This window comes from Helianthus annuus, chromosome 13 (assembly GCF_002127325.2).
Source record: "Helianthus annuus cultivar XRQ/B chromosome 13, HanXRQr2.0-SUNRISE, whole genome shotgun sequence".
Lineage (NCBI taxonomy): Eukaryota > Viridiplantae > Streptophyta > Magnoliopsida > Asterales > Asteraceae > Helianthus > Helianthus annuus.
In genome coordinates this window covers 119,513,362-119,533,718 of record NC_035445.2, presented here as the reverse complement: position 1 = coordinate 119,533,718, position 20,357 = coordinate 119,513,362, and the positions used below count along the sequence as shown (strand labels likewise).

Sequence of the window (20,357 nt, the reverse complement as noted above, 5' to 3'; positions counted from 1 at the left end):
GCGATCCATGATTTCGACGGGCTTTTCCACGAAGTGTAACGTTTCATTGACCTGAAGATCGTCGAGTGGTACGATTAGATCATGATCAGCAAGGCATTTTCGGAGGTTAGAGACGTGGAAAGTCGGGTGGACGTTACTAAGTTCCTCCGGTAATTTGAGTCTGTAGGCGACTTTTCCGATTCTTTCCAGAATTCTAAAAGGTCCAACATATCGAGGCGCGAGTTTCCCTTTCTTGCCGAATCGTACTACACCCTTCCAAGGTGATACCTTTAGAAGTACGTAGTCACCAACTTCGAATTCAAGGGGATTGCGTCTTTTATCGGCGTAACTTTTCTGTCTTTTCCGAGCTTTCACCAAGTTGTCTCGAATCTGGTGGATTTTGTCAGTCGTTTCTTGTAGAATCTCGGGACCGGTTAGTTGTGAGTGACCGATCTCGTGCCACACAATAGGCGATCGACATCTTCTACCATACAAAGCCTCGAAAGGTGCCATTTGAATGCTGGCATGATAGGTATTATTGTACGAACATTCGACCAATGGCAGGTGTTTGTTCCAACTACCGCCAAAATCTATGACACACGCTCGGAGCATATCTTCAAGAGTACGGGTCGTTCTTTCAGTCTGTCCGTCGGTTTGAGGATGGAATGCAGTACTCAGGTTAAGCGACGTACCAAGGGCCGCTTGAAATGTTTCCCACAATCGCGAAGTGAACCGAGCGTCACGATCTGAAATGATGTCACGAGGCGTACCATGATTACGAATGATCTCGTTGGTGTAGATTCGGGCTAGTCGTTCCACCTTGTAGTCTTCTCGTATTGGCAAAAAGTGGGCTGACTTCGTTAGACGATCAACTATGACACAAATACTGTCGTGACCTGATGGCGTGGGCGGGAGCTTTGTTATGAAATCCATAGCTATACTCTCCCACTTCCATATAGGTATCGGCGGTTGTTCGAGTAAGCCGGAAGGTCTTTGATGTTCAGCCTTTACTCTTGCACAAGTTAAACAGCTTCCAACGTATAGAGCGATATCCCGTTTCATACCCGGCCACCAGTACTTATAACGAAGATCCTGGTACATCTTGTCCGCACCGGGATGAATGGAATATCGGGACTTGTGGGCTTCGTTCATGATAATCTTTCGCAAATCGGTCCGCTTAGGGATCCAGATTCGTTCATGATAATCTTTCGCAAATCGGTCTGTTCATGATTTGCTTACCAACTGAGCTCCATCGTGATAGATCCTCTCTTTCTTCAATGTACGCTCGTTAAAGCAAGCATGTTGGGCTTCACGGATAAGGGTTTCGAGGTTGTGCTGGGCTTGGATGTTTCGAGTACTGAGCACGTAACTCTTTCTGCTGAGAGCGTCAGCAACCACATTCGCCTTGCCTGGGTGATAATGAATCTCACAGTCGTAATCGTTGAGAAGTTCTACCCATCGGCGTTGACGCATATTAAGCTCTCTCTGATTAAAGATGTGTTGTAAACTCCTGTGATCAGTGTAGATCGTACACTTAGTGCCATACAGGTAGTGTCGCCAAATCTTCAATGCAAAGACAACCGCGCCTAGCTCGAGGTCATGGGTTGTATAGTTCTTCTCGTGGATCTTGAGCTGACGAGATGCGTAGGCTATAACCTTGTCTCGCTGCATGAGAACACAGCCAAGACCAAGGTTAGAAGCATCACAGTAGACAATGAAGTTGTCGCTTCCGTCAGGCAGTGTAAGAATCGGTGCGTTGCACAGCATACGCTTGAGGGTTTGAAAAGCAGTCTCTTGTGCGTTTCCCCACACAAAAGGCTTGTCCTTCTGCGTAAGAGCAGTAAGCGGCACAGCGATCTTGGAGAATCCTTCAATGAATCGTCGATAATAGCCCGCTAGTCCGAGAAAAGAATGAACTTCTGACGGGTTCTTAGGCGTAATCCAGCTTTTGACAGCTTCAATCTTCGCAGGATCGACATGGATACCCCGACTATTCACTATGTGACCCAGAAATTGAACCTCCTCCAACCAGAATTCGCACTTGGAGAACTTGGCATAGAGTTGGTTACCCTGGAGTAACTCGAGAACCAAACGTAGATGTTGCACGTTTTCGGCTTTCAACTTGGAATAAATCAAGACATCGTCGATGAATACGATGACGAAACGGTCAAGGTATGGCTTACACACGCGATTCATCAGATCCATGAAAACCGCGGGTGCGTTGGTTAAACCAAAGGGCATAACAACAAATTCGTAATGGCCATAACGGGTTCGAAAAGCGGTTTTAGGAATGTCTTCCTCCTGAATCCGTAGCTGATGATATCCTGAACGTAGATCGATCTTAGAGAAGCATGCTGCACCTTGTAGTTGATCAAACAAATCGTCAATTCGGGGCAAGGGGTATCGGTTCTTGATGGTTAGCTTATTCAATTCCCGATAGTCAATGCACATCCGGAACGACCCGTCCTTCTTTTTGACGAAAAGGACTGGCGCGCCCCAAGGAGAGGTGCTTGGGCGAATAAAGCCTTTTTCGAGTAATTCCTGGAGTTGATTCGAGAGTTCCCGCATTTCGGATGGAGCGAGTCGATAAGGGGCTTTGGCAACGGGGTTAGCTCCAGGAATGAGGTCGATACGAAAGTCGATATCACGACTTGGCGGTAGTCCGGGAAGCTCGTCAGGGAACACCTGAGGAAATTCACGAACCACTGGAACATCTTTGACTTCAACTTTCTTTTTCTTTCCCTTCTCCGCTACTACAATGTTGGCCAGGAAGGCTCAGTATTCCTTGCAGAGATACTTGCTGGCTTGAATGCACGACATAAGCTTGAGACCTTTCGACGTTGTTTCACCGTATACACATAGGAGATCACCATTCGCGAGCGAGAATCGAATCATCTTCTCAAAGCACACAACTTCAGCATGGTTTTCACGAAGAAAGTCCATGCCGATTATGACATCAAAACTTCCGAGTTGCATTGGAATAAGGTCGATTGGGAAGATGTGATTGTTGAGTTCGAGAGTACAATCACGGAGTACTGAATTGACGGCAATAGTTCTACCTGTAGCAGCTTCGACTTCGAATGACGAGGATAGATAAGAGCGCTTACGACTAAGGAGCTTCTCGAATTCAAATGACACAAAGCAGTTATCGGCTCCAGTATCAAACAAACATGATGCATAAATACCATTCAAAAGGAACGTACCATTAACCACGTTGTTATCCGCCTGAGCCTGGCGGGCATTGATGTTGAAGGTTCGGGCATGGGCTGCTTGCTGCTGTTGCTGAGGCTGCTGTTGTTGTTGTTGCTGCCGGGGCTCTTGTTTGACTACCCTGTTCGGGCATCTGTTGGCAAAGTGCTTAGGATCACCACATGCAAAGCAGACTCGAGCATTAACTGCAGGTGCTTGAGCTGCTTGTTGGCTTTGAGGGGCAGGGAGTAGAGCTTGATTGGCAGTAGCTTGAGCTGGGGCTTGACGGGGACCATAGCGGCAGTTTGCAGTGAAATGACCATACAGGTTGCAGTGAGCGCAAAAACGACAAGCTAGACCCACTGGATGATGATACGAACATGTCGGGCAGAGTGGGTGAGGGCCTGTGTATGCACGCTTTGCTGGCGGTGCATTGATCACTGGAGCTGAGCGCTGGTGCTGCTGCTGTTGAGCTGGTACAGATTGTAGGGGAGCAGCGGTGGTTGCGGCAGCACAGCTCTTGTTGCTGGAGCTGTTGTTGTTCTTCTTCTTCCTTCTTGAAGACTTGGAGGATTGAGCAGATGAGTCGGTGGGTGCTGCAGTGGCTTGATGCAGGGACTTGGTTTGCTTATCCCAGAAACCAGACTTGACTCGCTTATCATTGATCTCAGCGGCGAGAAGGTAGGTTTCTTCGATCGTTGCTGGCTTGGCGGCGTGAACAAAGTCGGCTACACAATCAGGTAGGGCTCGGATGTACTTCTTGATGGCTTGATCTGAGGTCTTGACTTGATCAGGACAGATAATGCTAAGCTGCTTGAAGCGAGCAGTAAGAGCAGCGTTGTCTCCATCCTTCTGCTTGATTCCCCAGAACTCGTCCTCCAGCTTTTGGCGCTCATGAGGAGGGCAGAATTCTTCGATCATAATCGCTTTCAACTCCTTCCATGATAGCCCGTAAGCTGCATCATTTCCGCGCTTGTTTCGTTCGGCCGTCCACCAGTCTAGAGCACGGGACTGGAAGACGCCTGTAGCGTTGAGAGTATGGAGATGCTTAGGACATCCGCTCTGGCGCAGAGTGACTTCGACCGAGTCGAACCAGTGAAACATGGTTGTTGGACCATCTTCGCCAGTGAACTCCTTTGGTCCGCATGCTTTGAACTGCTTAAAGCTGAAAGCAGCCTTGCTCGAATCCTTAGGGATTTCAGCTCGTGATTCTTCGGACGACTTGCTGGCGTTTTCATACACCTCACTCACAGCTTTCGCCACAGTTTTGGAGATGATGGCAGCGAGATGTCTGTCCCTCTTTTCTTGGCGGGTAAGTGGGGCTCGAGGTCGGGATCCAGACGATGACATGGTCTGCATTAGACATTGTCACGAGTCTCAACACAACGAAATCGAATCTCACCTCACACATCTACTACTATCTAAAGCTTAGAATCACGTCGAAATACGTATCACATAAGCACATAAGCACATAACCACATATACACGTAGGCACAGAAGCACATAGAACACAGAAGCACAGAAGCACAAAACACCGACACACGTAAATCACCTAGGCATTTAGTCACTGAGGTAGTCAGAAAACAGAAACCTATCCTTCAAAGTTCGCGTGTCATTCGAATATCGTATCGAATAGCATCGTATAGTATAACCTAACTTAGTCGTACAGCATAGTATAGTATGATATCGTCTGAGAGTTGCGATAACTGGATGTCGAATAGAACAGCAATTGCGAGTCGTGTGTGTCGATAGCAAAATCGAATAATATCCCAAAACATAAGCATAAAACAAGAAAGCACACATAAACACATAAAATCAACAAGTCATCAGAGTACACAGTTACGGTTCTCAGAATCGAAATACATAAAATCGAGAGATAGATTGTCTGCGGCTACTAGACATCGACTACCCAAGGCAACTCGACTATTCACAGTAGACTTGTCGTCACTTTCGACTCTAGGGGTCGTGTTTCTGCCTCGATTCTTGGGCATTCCACGCGCGTTCCCTAGGTCATACTTGTGAGTTCAGGTCGTTGGAGTCCATCGAGGCCTTGGTGAGATAAATAAAATCCAGAACAAACTGCCAAGGTCAGGGTTTCACCCCTTGGCTTAGCAATTTCTTCCTTGTTTTTAATAAAATAAAGGAGGTTATTCGTCAAAATATGGATTTCACTCCTGATTTGGCATAACCTCCTTGGTTTGTTGGTGAAAATAATGAGATAAGCATGAATAAACGAATAAAATCAGCATAAGTCAGGCAGTTTGGTCAGGAGTTTGCGGCTTTCACACCTATTCCCAACTAAACCTACCGACTTTTATTTGAAGATTCGAGTGCAGTGATAGGGAAGGATCGCAGAATTAAGCACATAAACTTGGTCTAATGGTTCCTAACTATAGTCTAGGTCTCTAAGACAGCGACCCGGACTAGGTCATGTCTGCCTAATTCCCTATAGTTATGGCTCTGGTACCAATCTGTCACACCCCAACCGATGGCGGAATCATCGGGGCGCGGCACTGAGCGAAACAGATTGTCCAGAAGTTTCCACAACAACTATTATATAAATTTAGTTTAAATGACACGTCCCATACCGTGTCCTAAAAAAATAACAAGTTATCACAGAAAGCAACAAGACAAGTAATTCCGTTCCGAGAACTCAGATTTAATTATTATAGACAAATGTTTATTGTTTCTGGACTCCCTAGCCTTGATTTCATCACCATGCACCTAAGCATCCTAGCAACTTAAGCACCTGTCACATACGTTAAAATAAAGTCAATACATATAATGTAAAGGTGAGCATACAAGTTTGATAGTAGCATATAGAGTTCGAATAGTTTACGCATAACCAGCACGTACACAGATAGCAATGATGCATGTAAATTATCGACATGGACCTATCAATACCAGTGACTGCGGGTTGACTGTCCGAGACAGTTCGCAATACATGATCACCACTGTAAATCATGCAAGTAGATTGTCCTTAACAACCCCCGGGTAAACGGGTGCTGAGTCCAAACTATAGTACTATGTTGCTAAGGCAGATAGATAACTTTCCACGTGTAAACATAATAACGAGCATACATTTAATCATGTAATACATGCAATCGGTTAGCGTTCAAATAGTGTGTATAGTGTGTTCGATGTGATTTTGATAAGTAACGTATGTAACACCCAAAAGTGCTAAAGCAAAAAGGGTTCGAGTATACTCACAGTGATTGATTATGGATTGAAGAGAGCGCTGAGAGTAGGGTTAGCCTGAATAGTTCGATAGCACAACAATGAGTAACGTGGAAAGTAAACAAGTGGGAATGGATCGAATAGGCTGGTCGATCGAACGGCAGGTTCGATCGGACGACCTGCTCGATCGGCTGGTATATCCGATTGGACAGTCCCGTTCGATCGGCCGGTTGGCTCGATCGGCCGGTTGGCTCGATCGGCCGGTTGGGTCGATCGGCTGGACCATTCGAGTGGATTGTTTCTTCCTCTGGTGTGTTTGTGTTTGAGGATTTGAACTTTTGAAGTTTTCGTTGCAGCACTTGAGAACATGAAGTGTTCCTACCTTTCAAGTCGATCGATCGAGCGGTTCGCTCGATCGGCTAGCTCACTCGGTCGGCTAGGAGTTTCTGAAGTGGTCCTCAACTGAATGTCACTCGATCGAATAGTCTCTTCGATCGGCTGGCATTCCCTACTACAAACGAGTTGTGAAAACGATTAAGTGTTGAAGCATAGTATCTCATGATCCGAACAGTAATGTTTACCAATCGAGTGACATGTTCGATCGAACACTACTTCGTCAATACTATTCCTCATGAAATTTCGAAAGTGTGGGACCATGTGCTAGCCGATCGGCTGGCCCGGTCGATCGGCTGGCATGTCCGATCGGCTGGGCTGTTCGAACAGCCTAGCCGTTCGGCCAGCATTTCTGACCTGGTCGGCCTTTCGTCTAACACTTGGCTGTTTGTTTATTTGTCATTCTTTCAAGGTATCTTGACAACGTGTTGAACTATGCTAACCTTCGTTCCTACCTGTTCCCTTGGCTCGAACAGGAATCACCCAAGTCCGGCCGGTGAACGGTTCGGAATGTCGGTTTAGAGTTGAACCCGAAATCGGTGAACCTTGTTCATAGAACCCAAATCTTGAACCTTGTAACTATTTGAATGATTAGTTAGCCGGTTCAAGCTCCGTTTCTATTGATGGGAGGCATTGAGTGTAAAAGAGTTGAAAGAAAGTTGGAAACCCTTCTTTCAATCCCTCACACCATGAAAATGTTCAGATCTATGATAGATCTTAACTTGTTTATGTGGAAATCGGGTGGATCTAAGCTATTCATGGTTGAATGATGTCAAAGTTTGATGTTCTTCAAGAACACCATGATGACATCACCCAAGAACACTTAGATCTTGGTGATTTCACGGTTAGAATCCAAGTTTTGAAAGATAGAAAGGTGTAGAATCAAGTAATGATCAAAAACGTACAAGATTTAGAATGAAAACTTACCGGGATTGAGAGAAATCTGAGAAAAGGTGAAGAAGATAGCTGGTTCGGTCAGAGCTTTCCAAAGTGGAAAGTATGACAATGACAGCCCTATTTATAGGCTTCCAAAAGAGGAAAGTGGCAGCCGATCGGCTGGGAGCTCCGATCGAGTGGGCTGCTCGATCGGCTGGCAAGGTGCTAGCCGATCGGCTGGCCTGTTCGATCAGGATGCTTCCTGTTCGATCCGCCACGCACTTCGAGTATTTTGCGACGATTTTCGACGTTTCGATTTCGATGGACGAGGATACGGATACGATAGAGTTCCCTAGTCAAATTACTTTTTAATCCCAACTACTATATCTAACATACAATCTCCTAGAAGTCACGTTTCGATGCCGGTTTCGATTGAGTTCGATTGTTTTTCGAGTTTCGATTCGATTTTCGATTGATTCGCTTGAATACCACACCAAACATAAAGTAAACACGCACAAGTAACACATAAGGCACACACACACGTATAACAATACCACAATTCGCATAATTCGAGTCTCGAGTTCGATTGATCGTTAGATCGGTTTGATTACTGATTAGGTTCACTTTATCGCATTGTTACTTCCTATCATTCACAGTCGTAGACGGTTCGCTTTAAAACACATTCGATTACCTCGATTCTTGCTGATTACAACACTTACTCCACATAATACAACTAAACTATAAAATCGACTATCTACAGTTAAAGAAAGTCAAAGTTGACTTGGACTTTGACTTTGACTTTGACATTCGAAAACACGGGGTGTTACACTAATTTACCTGATCAGGACAAGCATAGAATCGACAACTAGGGTTTTTGCTTGTCCATGATGTGAGGATTATTGCTTCTTTCCCACAATGGTAGAAAACCATGTTCTATTCAATTAATTTGTGTTCGATTGCGAATTCTGATTTCAACAACAATATGTTTGATCTACGTATGAACTAGGGTTTGGGTCGGTATGTATTGGCATTCTTGAAAAGGGTGGGGGAAATGACTGATATACCCTCATGTGACCTGCGCGTGATGGGTTTTAACATGTACAATAAATTCATTTTGAGCGTGGCCATGGCCGCCAACTTGACCGTCGATCCTTTTAGAGCATTTTCAGACCAATGCAATTGATGGCGAATCAACAGCATCAACCAACATGAAGCTTTAGATTTAACTATTTGACAAATAGTGTTGAGCATAACTTTCAGAAAACAATCTCTCATTTATGGTGTTAAGTAAAGATATTGGCTCCTCATAAGCATTCTACAAGTACTCTTCTTGATCATATTAAATAAATGATTTAGATTAAGAGAGCTAAGCAAGATATGTTATATTCTGTTTTAAAAAGAGGATACTAAATGGTGTCATTAAACATGGATGTTATTTTAGTAGAGGAGAAAATGTGAAGTCATAAATGCTACACTTCTGCTAAATTTAAACTTCTATGACTTTCTTTTATGTCTAAAGATTACTTAAACCTCTATGGCGCCATAAAAAATAAGTGTATAGGCACCATAACTTAATATGCACATTGGTTCAAATTATTACAAAAATATCAAATGCTAAGATCCAACAGGAGCAATGCCTTTCGCCTTGGCAGCCGCAGAAGCCGCACTGGCGGCCGCCGCTGCTGCAGCCACAGCAGCATTCGGTGTAGACTGAGATTTCACTTGAGCAAGATGTTGCTGCTGCTGATTCGGTTCGGATTTTAGTTTCGCAAGCATTTCTTTAATCTGTTTTCCCGACAATGTCTCGTGTTCAAGCAATGCATTTGCGAGTGCGTGGTGCTCGTTGCTATGAGTAGTTAAAATATTCTTGGCGTTATTATAAGCACGCTCCAATAATTCGCGAACTTCTTTTTCGATTAAAAGTCTAGTTTCGGTACTCATGCTCTTTCCGTTATCATCGTAATCATGAGCCACTACGCCAACCTCTTTGCTCATGCCGTATTTTGTGACCATCGCACGTGCAAGATGAGTGGCTTGTTCAAGATCGGAAGACGCACCCGAAGTAACTTCATCTTCACCAAAAATCAACTCTTCCGCAACTCTTCCACCCATACAAACATCGAGCCGAGCAAGCATTTCTTTTCGGGATACACTCGTTTCGTCTTTTTCAGGCAACTGAGCCACCATACCGAGAGCCATCCCACGTGGCACAATTGTTGCTTTGTGTACAGGGTGGGCGCCATCGGTATAAATAGCCACAAGGGCGTGACCACCTTCATGATATGCTGTTAGCTTACGAACATCATCTGATATAACTGCTGATTTTCGTTCACTACCCATCATGATTTTGTCTTTTGCATACTCTAGGTCACTCATGCTTACGGATTTAGCACCGTCCATTGCAGCCTTGAGAGCCGCAACGTTAACCAAGTTTGCCAGGTCAGCACCTGAGAATCCGGGTGTTCCCCGGGCGATCACAGCCAAATCGACATCATCTGCCTTTAAGATCTGTTGGCGCCAAATTCAAGAAAAATAAATGGTCATTTTGCCACAAAAATAAAGGGTTAATACTATAAAACAAAATATTATACTGTTTTAATTTTCACAAAAAAGTCCCCAAACTTGATAAAGTGATTTCATTGGTATTTTAAGAATGACTTGTTCACTCTTAAATTGGTCAAAATTTTATAAAGTGGCAATAAACATTTTTGCAGAAAAAGATAAAAATATACCACCTTATTATAGTTTTCAATAGCGAATAGCGGTAAATAGCGACAAGCTACCTACATGTTGTGTAGCAATAGTGATGAAATGGAGCCCGTTATTTCATTTAGCCATAAAATAGTAGAAAATTTAAGAAATATTTTACATGTATATTTAAAAAAAGCAAAAATACGTTATCACTAAACGTCTAAATACGCTTTTTTCCTCAATCTGTCAATCATGAAACAAAAGGCGTCACTATTTATATTTATCAAAAAAAACATACAAAAATGTCGCTATTTGTCACTAAATACCATATAGCGCCATATGGGCGCATCGCTACGTAGCGCACTATATCGAGCGCTATAGCCGCTATTGACAACTATGCACCTTATTTTGACTAATTTAGGTGTTAACAAACCGTCATGGTTGCAAAAGTCGCTAGGCGCTCCCTAGTTGGTCGACCGGGGAGTTGAGAGTACTCAGTATAGGCGGAGAGTACTCGGGGAGTACTCGGACATGTTAAATTATAAAGAAATTAGTTTTCGGAAATTAAATATATGTCTAATAACATAAATTTACTAATATTTATAACAAAATACATGAAAAAGATATTAATTATTTAATATGATAGTCATATAAATTATGTTTATTATTTTTTAGTCAAACTCGCCCCGCATTGACCTACTAGATCCGATTTTGGCAGAGTTTGACCGCGTTTGACCGATTCTGAGTAATTAGGCGGAGTTAGAGAAAGTCGGCTCGGCAGCCTACCTTGTAGCGACTACTCGGGAAGTACTCGGCCTTGGAAACCTTGTTTTACAACCATGCAAACCGTTATTTAAAAAAACAAAAATAGATGTATTTAGAAAAGTTGACACTTTAATATAGAAAATATGGTTTAGTGAGTTTCTTATGTATTTTTTACATGTTGCGGGACTTTAACATACCAAAATTATGTTGAGGACTTTTTCATGAAAAATAAGAACGTGTTGGTTTTTTTATGGTATTAACCCAAAAATTAATTTACCTTTGACATGTGAGATTCCATGATCTGCCGCCTGCCTTCAACATCCGGATTCGGGACCACCACACGCCGGTCAAACCGACCAGGTCTGACCAGCGCCTTATCCAACGATTGCGGAAAATTGGTTGCCGCAATAACAATAATACCTTCATTTTGTTTAAATCCATCCAATTCAACAAGTAACTGATTCAAAGTCATCTTCATGTACTGCTGGTCTTTAGGGTTACGGCTTCCTCCAATGGCGTCTATCTCGTCGATAAAAATAATGCACGGTGACCGTTTTTTTGCGGCAGAAAAGAGGTCTCGAACCCTGCGGGCCCCAACACCAACAAACATCTCTTCGAACTCACTACCGCTGCATGAGAAGAACGGGACGCCTGCTTCTCCTGCAATAGCCCTGGCTAACATCGTCTTTCCTGTCCCGGGGGGACCCACGAGTAAAACGCCTTTTGGCAGCTTTCCGCCGAGACGAGTGAATCGCTTCAATAAGTGAAAGTTATATCAGTACACATGCATATATACACACATATATAAGTAGGGCTGTTTGGGGTTTGGCTATTTTATAGATAGTGATACACTAGAAAAAAAATTTGATATGTATGTTATATCAAAATACCCTAGTATATATGCTATTTTACATGTATATTTAACAAAAACCTAAAATCCAGCTACTTTATAACTATATTTAATTGCTATCTATATTAACAAAAAAACAAAAAAAAATTGTCGCTATCTATCGCTACAACCCTAATAGCGAGTCTAGACCTATACGCTACGTAGCGCGCTATAGCCAAGGTTTAAAAAGGCGATTAGAGGCGCGCCTCGAGGCGTACGCCTCAGGTGAGGCGCTGAAAAATCGCAACTAAGGCTTAGCCTCACAGGGGGGAACTGAAACCTAAGCCTCAACCATACGAGGGCGGTCTGAGGCGGTCTGAGGCGTTGAGGCGGTGAGGCGAGGCGGTGAGGCGAGGCGGTGAGGCTTAAGCCTCACCAGACTTGTGCAAATTGATCAGTTTTTTGTTTTCTGGACTATTTTTTCGGCCCAAATAGTTTTTATTGGGCCTAATTGGTGGTCAAGTCCAACAGTTAACTTAAAAAAACATTACGAGTCCAATAGTTAACTTAAAAAAACATATCGTAGGTTATAAGAAAACCCTAATCGAAGAACAGCAGTCAATTAGGTTATAACAAAGCTCCTTTGTTGTTTTAATTAGGTTTTTCTTAGTTTTTTTTGTTATGTTTTGTTGCTGAACTAGCATGAAAGTCTCCAAGCTTAATTTTTGATCTTGATTGAATTGCTATATAAGCTACAACGATAGTAGAACCATTTACCTGTTTTGCTAATTCACTGTTTTGCAATATCCGATCATTTACCTCTGCTCTTCTAACTTGAGTTGTAAAGAAATCTGACTCGCTTATGGAGTTATGGTTCTTGAACATTTGACTTGCTGAAAAACCTGAAGCCTTGTTTTTTAATTTTGTTGCTGAAGCCTGAAGCCTTGTTTAGTGTTAAACCTTGTTTGTTGAACTATTTTATGGTGTTTGTTTTATGATAAACCTTGTTTGTTGAACTATTTTCTATTTATGATGTTTGTTTTATGTTAATTTGTGATTTTTATAAGAGATATCTATATTTTTTTAACTTTTTTTAATAATATTTCGAGGCTTACGCCTCGTGAGGCTAAGGGAAAACGCCTCGATACCCGTTTTAGCCTTTTTAAACCTTGGCTATAGCGATCGCTACGCTCGCTATTGACAACTATGACGAACACAAACGAACTTCCCGTTAAACGTTTCACGAACAGTGCCGAAGGTGTATAGTATAGCTACGGTTTCAAATTTTAAAAACCAATGCCAATAAAAATAAAGATATAGCATAAAAACTTTTAAATAAACATAAATAAGCAAACATAAATGAACACATTACCGAACATCCACGAACATAAACGAACAAACACAGCCTCTGTTCATGTTCGTTTACTTAACTTATCGAACGAAATTTCTTGTTCGTGTTTGTTCATTTATTAAACTTACAAACACAAACAAACTTCCCGTCAAACGTTTCACGAACTGTTCGCTGAACGTTCGGTTTGTTTACAACCCTACACCCGCCCAAAAAAATTAATAATATGTTTGAATCAACTAAAAGAGGAAAGAAAGTTAGTGGGAATTTCACAATCAAGTGAAGAAAAAGTGAGTTTAAACCCAAGCCATACATAAAGTTTAGTATTTCTTGAATTTTTTTACTTTAAATGCCTTTTTTTATATAAACTGGTTACATGTGATACATATAAGTAGGTTGACTCGGTTAACCATTTATATAAACGCACAAAATGTGGATCGCCAGTTTTCCGAACCTAAAACAATGCACATTGGACAATTAACCTCTTTTTAGGTTTGGTTGGCGGTTTATTTATACAAGAAAGTAAAACCTCATCACTCATTTCTTTTTAGTTTTAACTACCTTAGGGTCTCGAAGATAGTGAACGATTTCTTCCAGCTCAGCTTTTGCCTCATCTACACCCTTCACGTCACTAAACTTTGTGTTAGATTCCATACTGGGCTGCACCTCATCGTGTAGACCAAGTCCTGCGTTGAAACAAGATATTAACTACCACTTTATAACACACTTGGTCTGAGGCCGTTAGCATAAATAACAATAAGAAAAACTGGATTTTAATAATCCCAACTTTGACATATTGGCCGGCAACGGTCCCAGATAAGTAATTGTTTTGTGACAGTCCCAACTTTTAACCTATTTTCCATTAGCGATCTCATACTAACTAGAAGTTAACCCAGTTAGTTTTTGCTGACGTGGACTGCTTATGTGGCAAAAAGTCAAAGTTTTGATGGCGTTGACTGCTTATGTGGCAAAGTTTTTGCTGACGTGGACTGCTTATTTTCCATCATCATCCCATACTAACTAAAAGTTAACCCAGTTAGTTTTTGCTGACGTGGACTGCTTATGTGACAAAAAAGTCAAAGTTTTGATGGCGTTGACTGCTTATGTGGCAAAGTTTTTGCTGACGTGGACTGCTTATTTTCCATCATCGATCCCATACTAACTAAAAGTTAACCCAGTTAGTTTTTCCCTACGTGGACTGCTTATGTGGCAAAAAAAGTTTTGCTGACGTGGACTGCTTATGTGGCAATAAGTCAAAGTTTTGATGGTGTTGACTGCTTATGTGGCAAAGTTAGGTTTTGATGGCGTTGACTGCTTATGTGGCAAAGTTAAGTTTTGATGACATCAACCGCTTATGTGGCAATCCACATCAGCAAAAACTAACTTGGTTAACTTTTAGTTGATATAGGATCGCTGAAGAAAAATAGGTTAAAAGTTGGGACTGTCACAAAACATTTCCTTATCTGAGACTGTTGCGGGCCAATATGTCAAAGTTGGGATTGTTAAAAATCTAATTTTCCTAACAATAAAAATAACAATATTATTATTGTAATTATTAAGTGATACCTTTAGTGATTCCTCTATCCTCAATGAGGGCTCCGACACCAGAAATCAGTAGAAAGCCCATGCCTAGAGCACGAACGGTTCGCCATAATTGTTCTTTAAAATGACCTCCTTCAGTAGCCACCATATGTATAGGAGCAGCAGCGGTTCCTAATACGCCCTCTTTTGTTGATTTCCCAACGTTTTTGAAAGCTGAAAGCCCACCGATACTTTCCTCTTCGAAAGTTGCGTTGCCAGAGCTTGCCATTCCTGTGATTTAAGGTTTAATAAGAAATAAATATTAGTATTAGAAAATTAAGAAATGAAAGATTAAGATGAAACTCAAATGTAAAAGCTCTAGCTTGCCATGCCTGTAATTAAAATTAAAAGTGTGAAATGAAATAAAATTAGCATTAGAAAGATGAGAAATGAATGATAAAGATGGACTCGAAAATTGAAGCTCATCATGGTAAATTTAGTCTATAATTCCTTAATTTATTATTATGTACTATCAATTATTTTTCAAACTTAGAATGCAGCAAAATACTGGTAATTTTTTTTCCAAAGTTGTCACATAAAACACAAGTCTTTTTAAAATATTTGTTATCACATAACTACTTGTAATTTGGAAGAAAGGACCTTGAAAACAATTATAATTTCAAAGTTTTATATCAAGAGATCAAACATGCTGTTACGACAAATTGTTTTTCCTCTATTAACATGCAATATAAAAAAAATATGGTAGCCTACCATTTACAACCTATGGTGATATAAACAAGTCAATTTTTAATAAGCAGTCATATTTCCATAAGGTCATTCATAAATTTTAATAATCAGTCATATCAATAAAAACCATGCCCAGAAAATTTTAATATGGTAATATAGATATTATCTATATAATATAGTTGATTACATATAGAAATATATAATAGACCTTCAGTACATTTGCATCACAAAATGAGATGCTGCATCCACATTTAGAGATAACTAGCACCATTTATACATTACATCCAAAGTTATTAAAGCGAGCGCTCAGGCGCGCCTAGGCGCAAATAAGGCGCAGGGCGGGAAAACGCCGATTCGGGTTCCTGAGGCATTTAATGCGCGTGGGGGGTAAGTAATTATTATTATTATTTTTTAAGATTTGTATTTCAGGCTCTATCTATAAGAGACCTTTCAAACTCTCAAGAAACATACGCAATCACTGGATCTCAACATTGATTCTCAACAACAACTGCCAATAATCTTCAGGTTAGTTCATGTATGCCAATAATCTTCTGTCAATCACTGGAAAACATCGCTAATTTGTCATTGTTCATGTATTCTAATATTGATCCTAATCTGTTATTGTTCGTGTATTCGAATCTTGATCCGAATCTGTTATTTAATATCTACATGTCACAGTAACATGCCTTCTCAAAATGAGGCTGGACCCTCTGAATACCGGAAATCTGATCCGGGATGAAAGTACAACTACCTTGTTGACCCGAAATACAAAAATTCTGTCACATACAAATTTTGCAAGAAAGTCAGAAACGGTGGATCTATAGAGCTAAGGCAACCGTACAGGAAAGAAAGTTCAAACAAGCATATATGATGCTTGTGATAAGGAGATTAGAGGCAGAACAATACAAGCTATTTCTAGGCTTGTCCCATGCAAAGTGAAACAAGAATTGATCATGACTGAGATGATACAATGGGTGAATCAAGCTGGGTTTTTTGGATTAGTAGTAGCAAAGGCACAACGTGGTAAAATTGCTCCTGATATGTTGTCTTTATTTATTTATTTATTTTTTTATAGATATAAATATTACATATTAATTTTGATGATATGCAATAGCTGAATGGTGGAAACTGTACGGGAAGGGAACTCCTAATCTGCAACAAATAGCTATTAAGGTTCTAAGTTTGACATGTAGCGCGTCTGGTTGTGAGCGGAATTGGAGCACTTTTGAGCATGTAAAACGTCATACTATTTAAATCTTTTTATCAGGTTTGATTATTCATTGTCTAATTACTAATGTTAGTCTTTTTAATAGATCTATTCCAAAAAAGGAAGCGGTTAGAGCATCAAAAGTTGCATGATCTTGTTTATGTCAAGTATAACAAGATGCTTAAACTTCGAAGACCCAATTGCATTGGATGAAATTGATGACAGCAACGAATGGCTAACCGGGGAGATGGATCAAGATAGAGTCTTTGATGATGATGGGAATTTGACATGGACACTTGTTGGGGAAGCTAGCGGGGCGGGCGAGGAAAGAAGAACAAGAACAACATCTTCAAAAGCTACAACATCAAATGCGTCTAATAAAAGAAGGTTGATCGATGAAGATTCCGATAAAGACCTAACGAACGAAGGTGGAGATCCTCTCGTGCTTGAAGTTGATGACGAGTCCAATGGTTGAATGTTTTAAGACTTTGGTACTTTGGTTTTTTGGTTGTTGTTTTGAATGTTTGGATTTAAAACTTTTGTTTTTTGGATTAATGTTTTGAATGTGTTGCTTTTATATGATGAATTTGGTACTTTGGTTATGTTTTAAGATATATTTTTATATAATTAAGTTACTTACGCTTTTTTTTCAAGCCCACGCTTTTTGCGCTTCTTGCCTAGGCCCCGGGCCCAACAAATCGCCCTAAGTGCGCCTCGCGCCTTTAATAACTATGCGTAGTTGTTAAAAGCCATCGCCTCTTGCGCCTAGGCCCATTTTTCAGGCGAGGCGAGGCAGTTGCGCCTCTGGTCGAGGAAATTCCGCTTTAATTTTCCAGGTGATGGTTCAGGGGCACATTCCAGTGAGATTCCAAGATTCTAGAGAGTTTCCGGCCAAATTCTCTAAATTCCGGCAAGATTCTAGCCAAATCTGGACTTTCATCTAACGAAAACTACTTTTATACACTAATATTTTAGAACTTTTGGCACTAAATAGATGATATAAGAGGTTATATAATAGATTTTATTTATTTTATTTAAAGAATAGTATACTTTTTCTAATACATAATATTTTTTTTGCGCTTTATTTTTCTCAGGCCCTTGGTTTTTTTGCGCTTTGCGCCTAGGCCCTAGGCGAGGCCTATGCGCCTAGAGCCTTTAATAACTATGTCTTATATACATAAGAAGAAAAAATACAAGCCACAAAACTATTACATTATTCATTAAAATGGTAGATAAGGTGGTGGCATGCATTGCCACCCTCCATGAACAGTTATCAAATTTCAAAAGCTGGATGACATGACTATTTAAACATAGTTTAAAAATACGTATGAAAATTCAACTGAGAACCCATTTAAACACTTTTAATCTTTATAAATGAATGGTATAGTTGCTATGCAGTTAATATCGGCCGGTCCGCATGTAAAATACCGGTGTCCAATATCCGTCAGAATATCGGTACCGATATTGACCAAGATTTGACCGATATCACCGATATTTGACCAATATATCACTAAGTTGTTATTGTTAAATTGCTATATATATACAAATTCTGCATGATATATCCGATATTTGATCGAAATCTCACCGAAATAACCTATATCTCAAATATCGGTCCTTGACAGATATCCGATATTTTACCACATTAACTGCATAGTATAGTTGACTCACCTCTTTGTAATGTCCTGAGTAATTCACTTTCATCTAATCTATCAACTTTGACCAGTGCCTTCACATATTCTTTAAGTGCTGATAGATTAGTGTGCAACGAAGGTTGACTTTCAAAAAGTCTTATGACCGCCTCTGGATCATTTCTATGATAAAGCTCTCTGAGATAAGCAGCGTTGCTTGATCCATCTACATCACGGTCACGAAACTTTCGTGCGAAACTTCCGACGTAACTGGATTGCAACCTTCTTTGACCATTTGGAAGCTTGTATGCTGCAGACAAATAATAGTCAAAGAAAAGAAACAAAATGAAAATATAAAATTACCATGAAGCATGATTATGCACTTAGCATTTAATACCTGCTTCAGATCTGAACTTCTGTGAAGCAATATAAGATCTAGTATACAAGCTTTTAGCAGGCCCCAATTTTGGCCGTTGCTTCGAGACCTGTATATGCACAAAAAGGTGATTAATTCGGAATACTTTTACCCAAGAGTCAACCACATAAAAAGTTACAATTTTATACATTTACAAGTTTACCCTTGTCACACCCTCCCCTGACCCTGTCAATAGCTTCTGCTATGAGTGAGATTTTACTGGGTACATTTGTCTGTCTGTTTGTTTGTTACTTAAGCCACAATCAATTCGGAATATTTTTACTTAAGCCATCATCCCTAAAAACTTTTTATCTTTCCCACCATTGTTTATCAGCCCCACTTCAAGACCATGCTATAAACCACCATTTGTCACCAAAATTAAAATAAAAAATTAAAATTAAAAAAAAAACATCAAGATTAAAGCTTTAATTACTAAACACAATACACCCAATAAAGGAATTCCTTAAAACATGCTATAAACCACCATTTGCCACCAAGATTAAAATAAAAACAAAAATAAAAATTAAAAAAGCATCAAAAATCAAGCTTAAATTACTAAACACACTACACCGGATTAGAGAATTCCATAAAACCCCTAAAAAAAACTTCAACAACATGCTCTAAACCACCATTTGCCACAAAGATTAACATAAAAACACATCAAGTTTCAAACTTCAATTACTAAACACACTAAACCAAACAAAAGAATTCCATAAAAACCCTAAAAAAAAGCTAAACAAGACTAGGGTTTCCATACATTTAAACTTTATATATAAACTCAAACTAATAACAAATCAAACACAAACCCACAATCCGAAAACACATATATGACAAGATATAACCCAAGAGAAAAGTAAAAACACAATCTTGATGAACAAAGTTGATTTGTTTTAAGATTTACCTCAACAAGAAGGCGTTTTAGGACCATATTTCTTTAAAATCAAGAATCAAGGATCAGATCGTGCTAAAGTTCTTGATTGCTGGTCGAATCGATCAGTAAGTGCGATCAATGAACAGGTTAATTAAGGAAGTTATCGGCTTTGAGGGTGCGAGAAAGATGGGCAGAGAGGGCCACAGGGGCCTGTGGAAGATTTGTGATTCTGTGAAGGTGTGGTTTGGCATACTTTTACCATGTTTAATAATTATTTTTATAGTTTATTTTTATTATTTTATCTATATTATCTAAGAAATCTTTCTATACTAATAAACAAAAATCCTTTTTGAACACGTGTCATTCTCTGGTAATTTCTCATCCTTATTTTTTTATTTATCTCTTTTATTAAATAATAATAATAATAATAATAATAACAATAATAATAATAATAATATTAAACATCAATTTAACTAAATCTGTTTATCTCTTTTGTTTTCATAATCTGAAATTGATTTCTTTTTTAACTCTAAAGTTTCAATCTCTGTCAATTTAAGTCTAAAGTTTCAATATTTGGTATTTTAACCTCTTTGATTAATTTGATTTTTTACTTCCAATTCAAAAGTTTTTATCTTTTGCAATTTAACCCCTTTAATTTTTGTTACTTTCAACCCAAAGCTTTTAATCTTTCGCAATTTAATCTCAACATTTTTTTTACTTT

At 39.9% G+C, this 20,357-nt stretch overlaps 1 protein-coding gene across 2 annotated transcripts; it reads right to left on the bottom strand.

Annotated features, from left to right (window-relative positions):
* Positions 1 to 9,025: 9,025 nt before the first annotated feature.
* LOC110899180 (ATP-dependent zinc metalloprotease FTSH 4, mitochondrial) lies at positions 9,026 to 19,889 on the bottom strand. 2 transcript variants are annotated; one of them, XM_022146051.2, is made up of 8 exons: positions 19,667 to 19,887; positions 18,748 to 18,835; positions 18,391 to 18,660; positions 14,814 to 15,059; positions 13,809 to 13,933; positions 12,677 to 12,835; positions 11,348 to 11,824; positions 9,026 to 10,122 (listed from the first exon to the last, which is right to left on the bottom strand). In XM_022146051.2, the coding sequence occupies exons 1-8, from the start codon at positions 19,691 to 19,693 to the stop codon at positions 9,229 to 9,231; spliced, it is 2,286 nt and encodes a 761-aa protein (XP_022001743.1). In that variant the 5' UTR covers positions 19,694 to 19,887; the 3' UTR covers positions 9,026 to 9,228. The 2 variants fall into 2 exon arrangements, with proteins under 2 accessions (XP_022001743.1, XP_022001744.1); XM_022146052.2 differs by lacking the exon at positions 12,677 to 12,835 and having other exon boundaries at positions 19,667 to 19,889.
* Positions 19,890 to 20,357: the final 468 nt, after the last annotated feature.

Coding starts and splice junctions, on each gene's coding strand:
- LOC110899180 (XM_022146051.2), bottom strand. CDS start 19,693: ATGGTCCTAAAACGCCTTCTTGTTGAG. Junction 18,661..18,747: donor GAAGTTCAGATCTGAAGCAG/GTATTAAATGCT, acceptor ATTTGTCTGCAG/CATACAAGCTTCCAAATGGT. Junction 12,836..13,808: donor ACTATCTTCGAGACCCTAAG/GTAGTTAAAACT, acceptor ACAAGGCTTCAG/GCTTCAGCAACAAAATTAAA.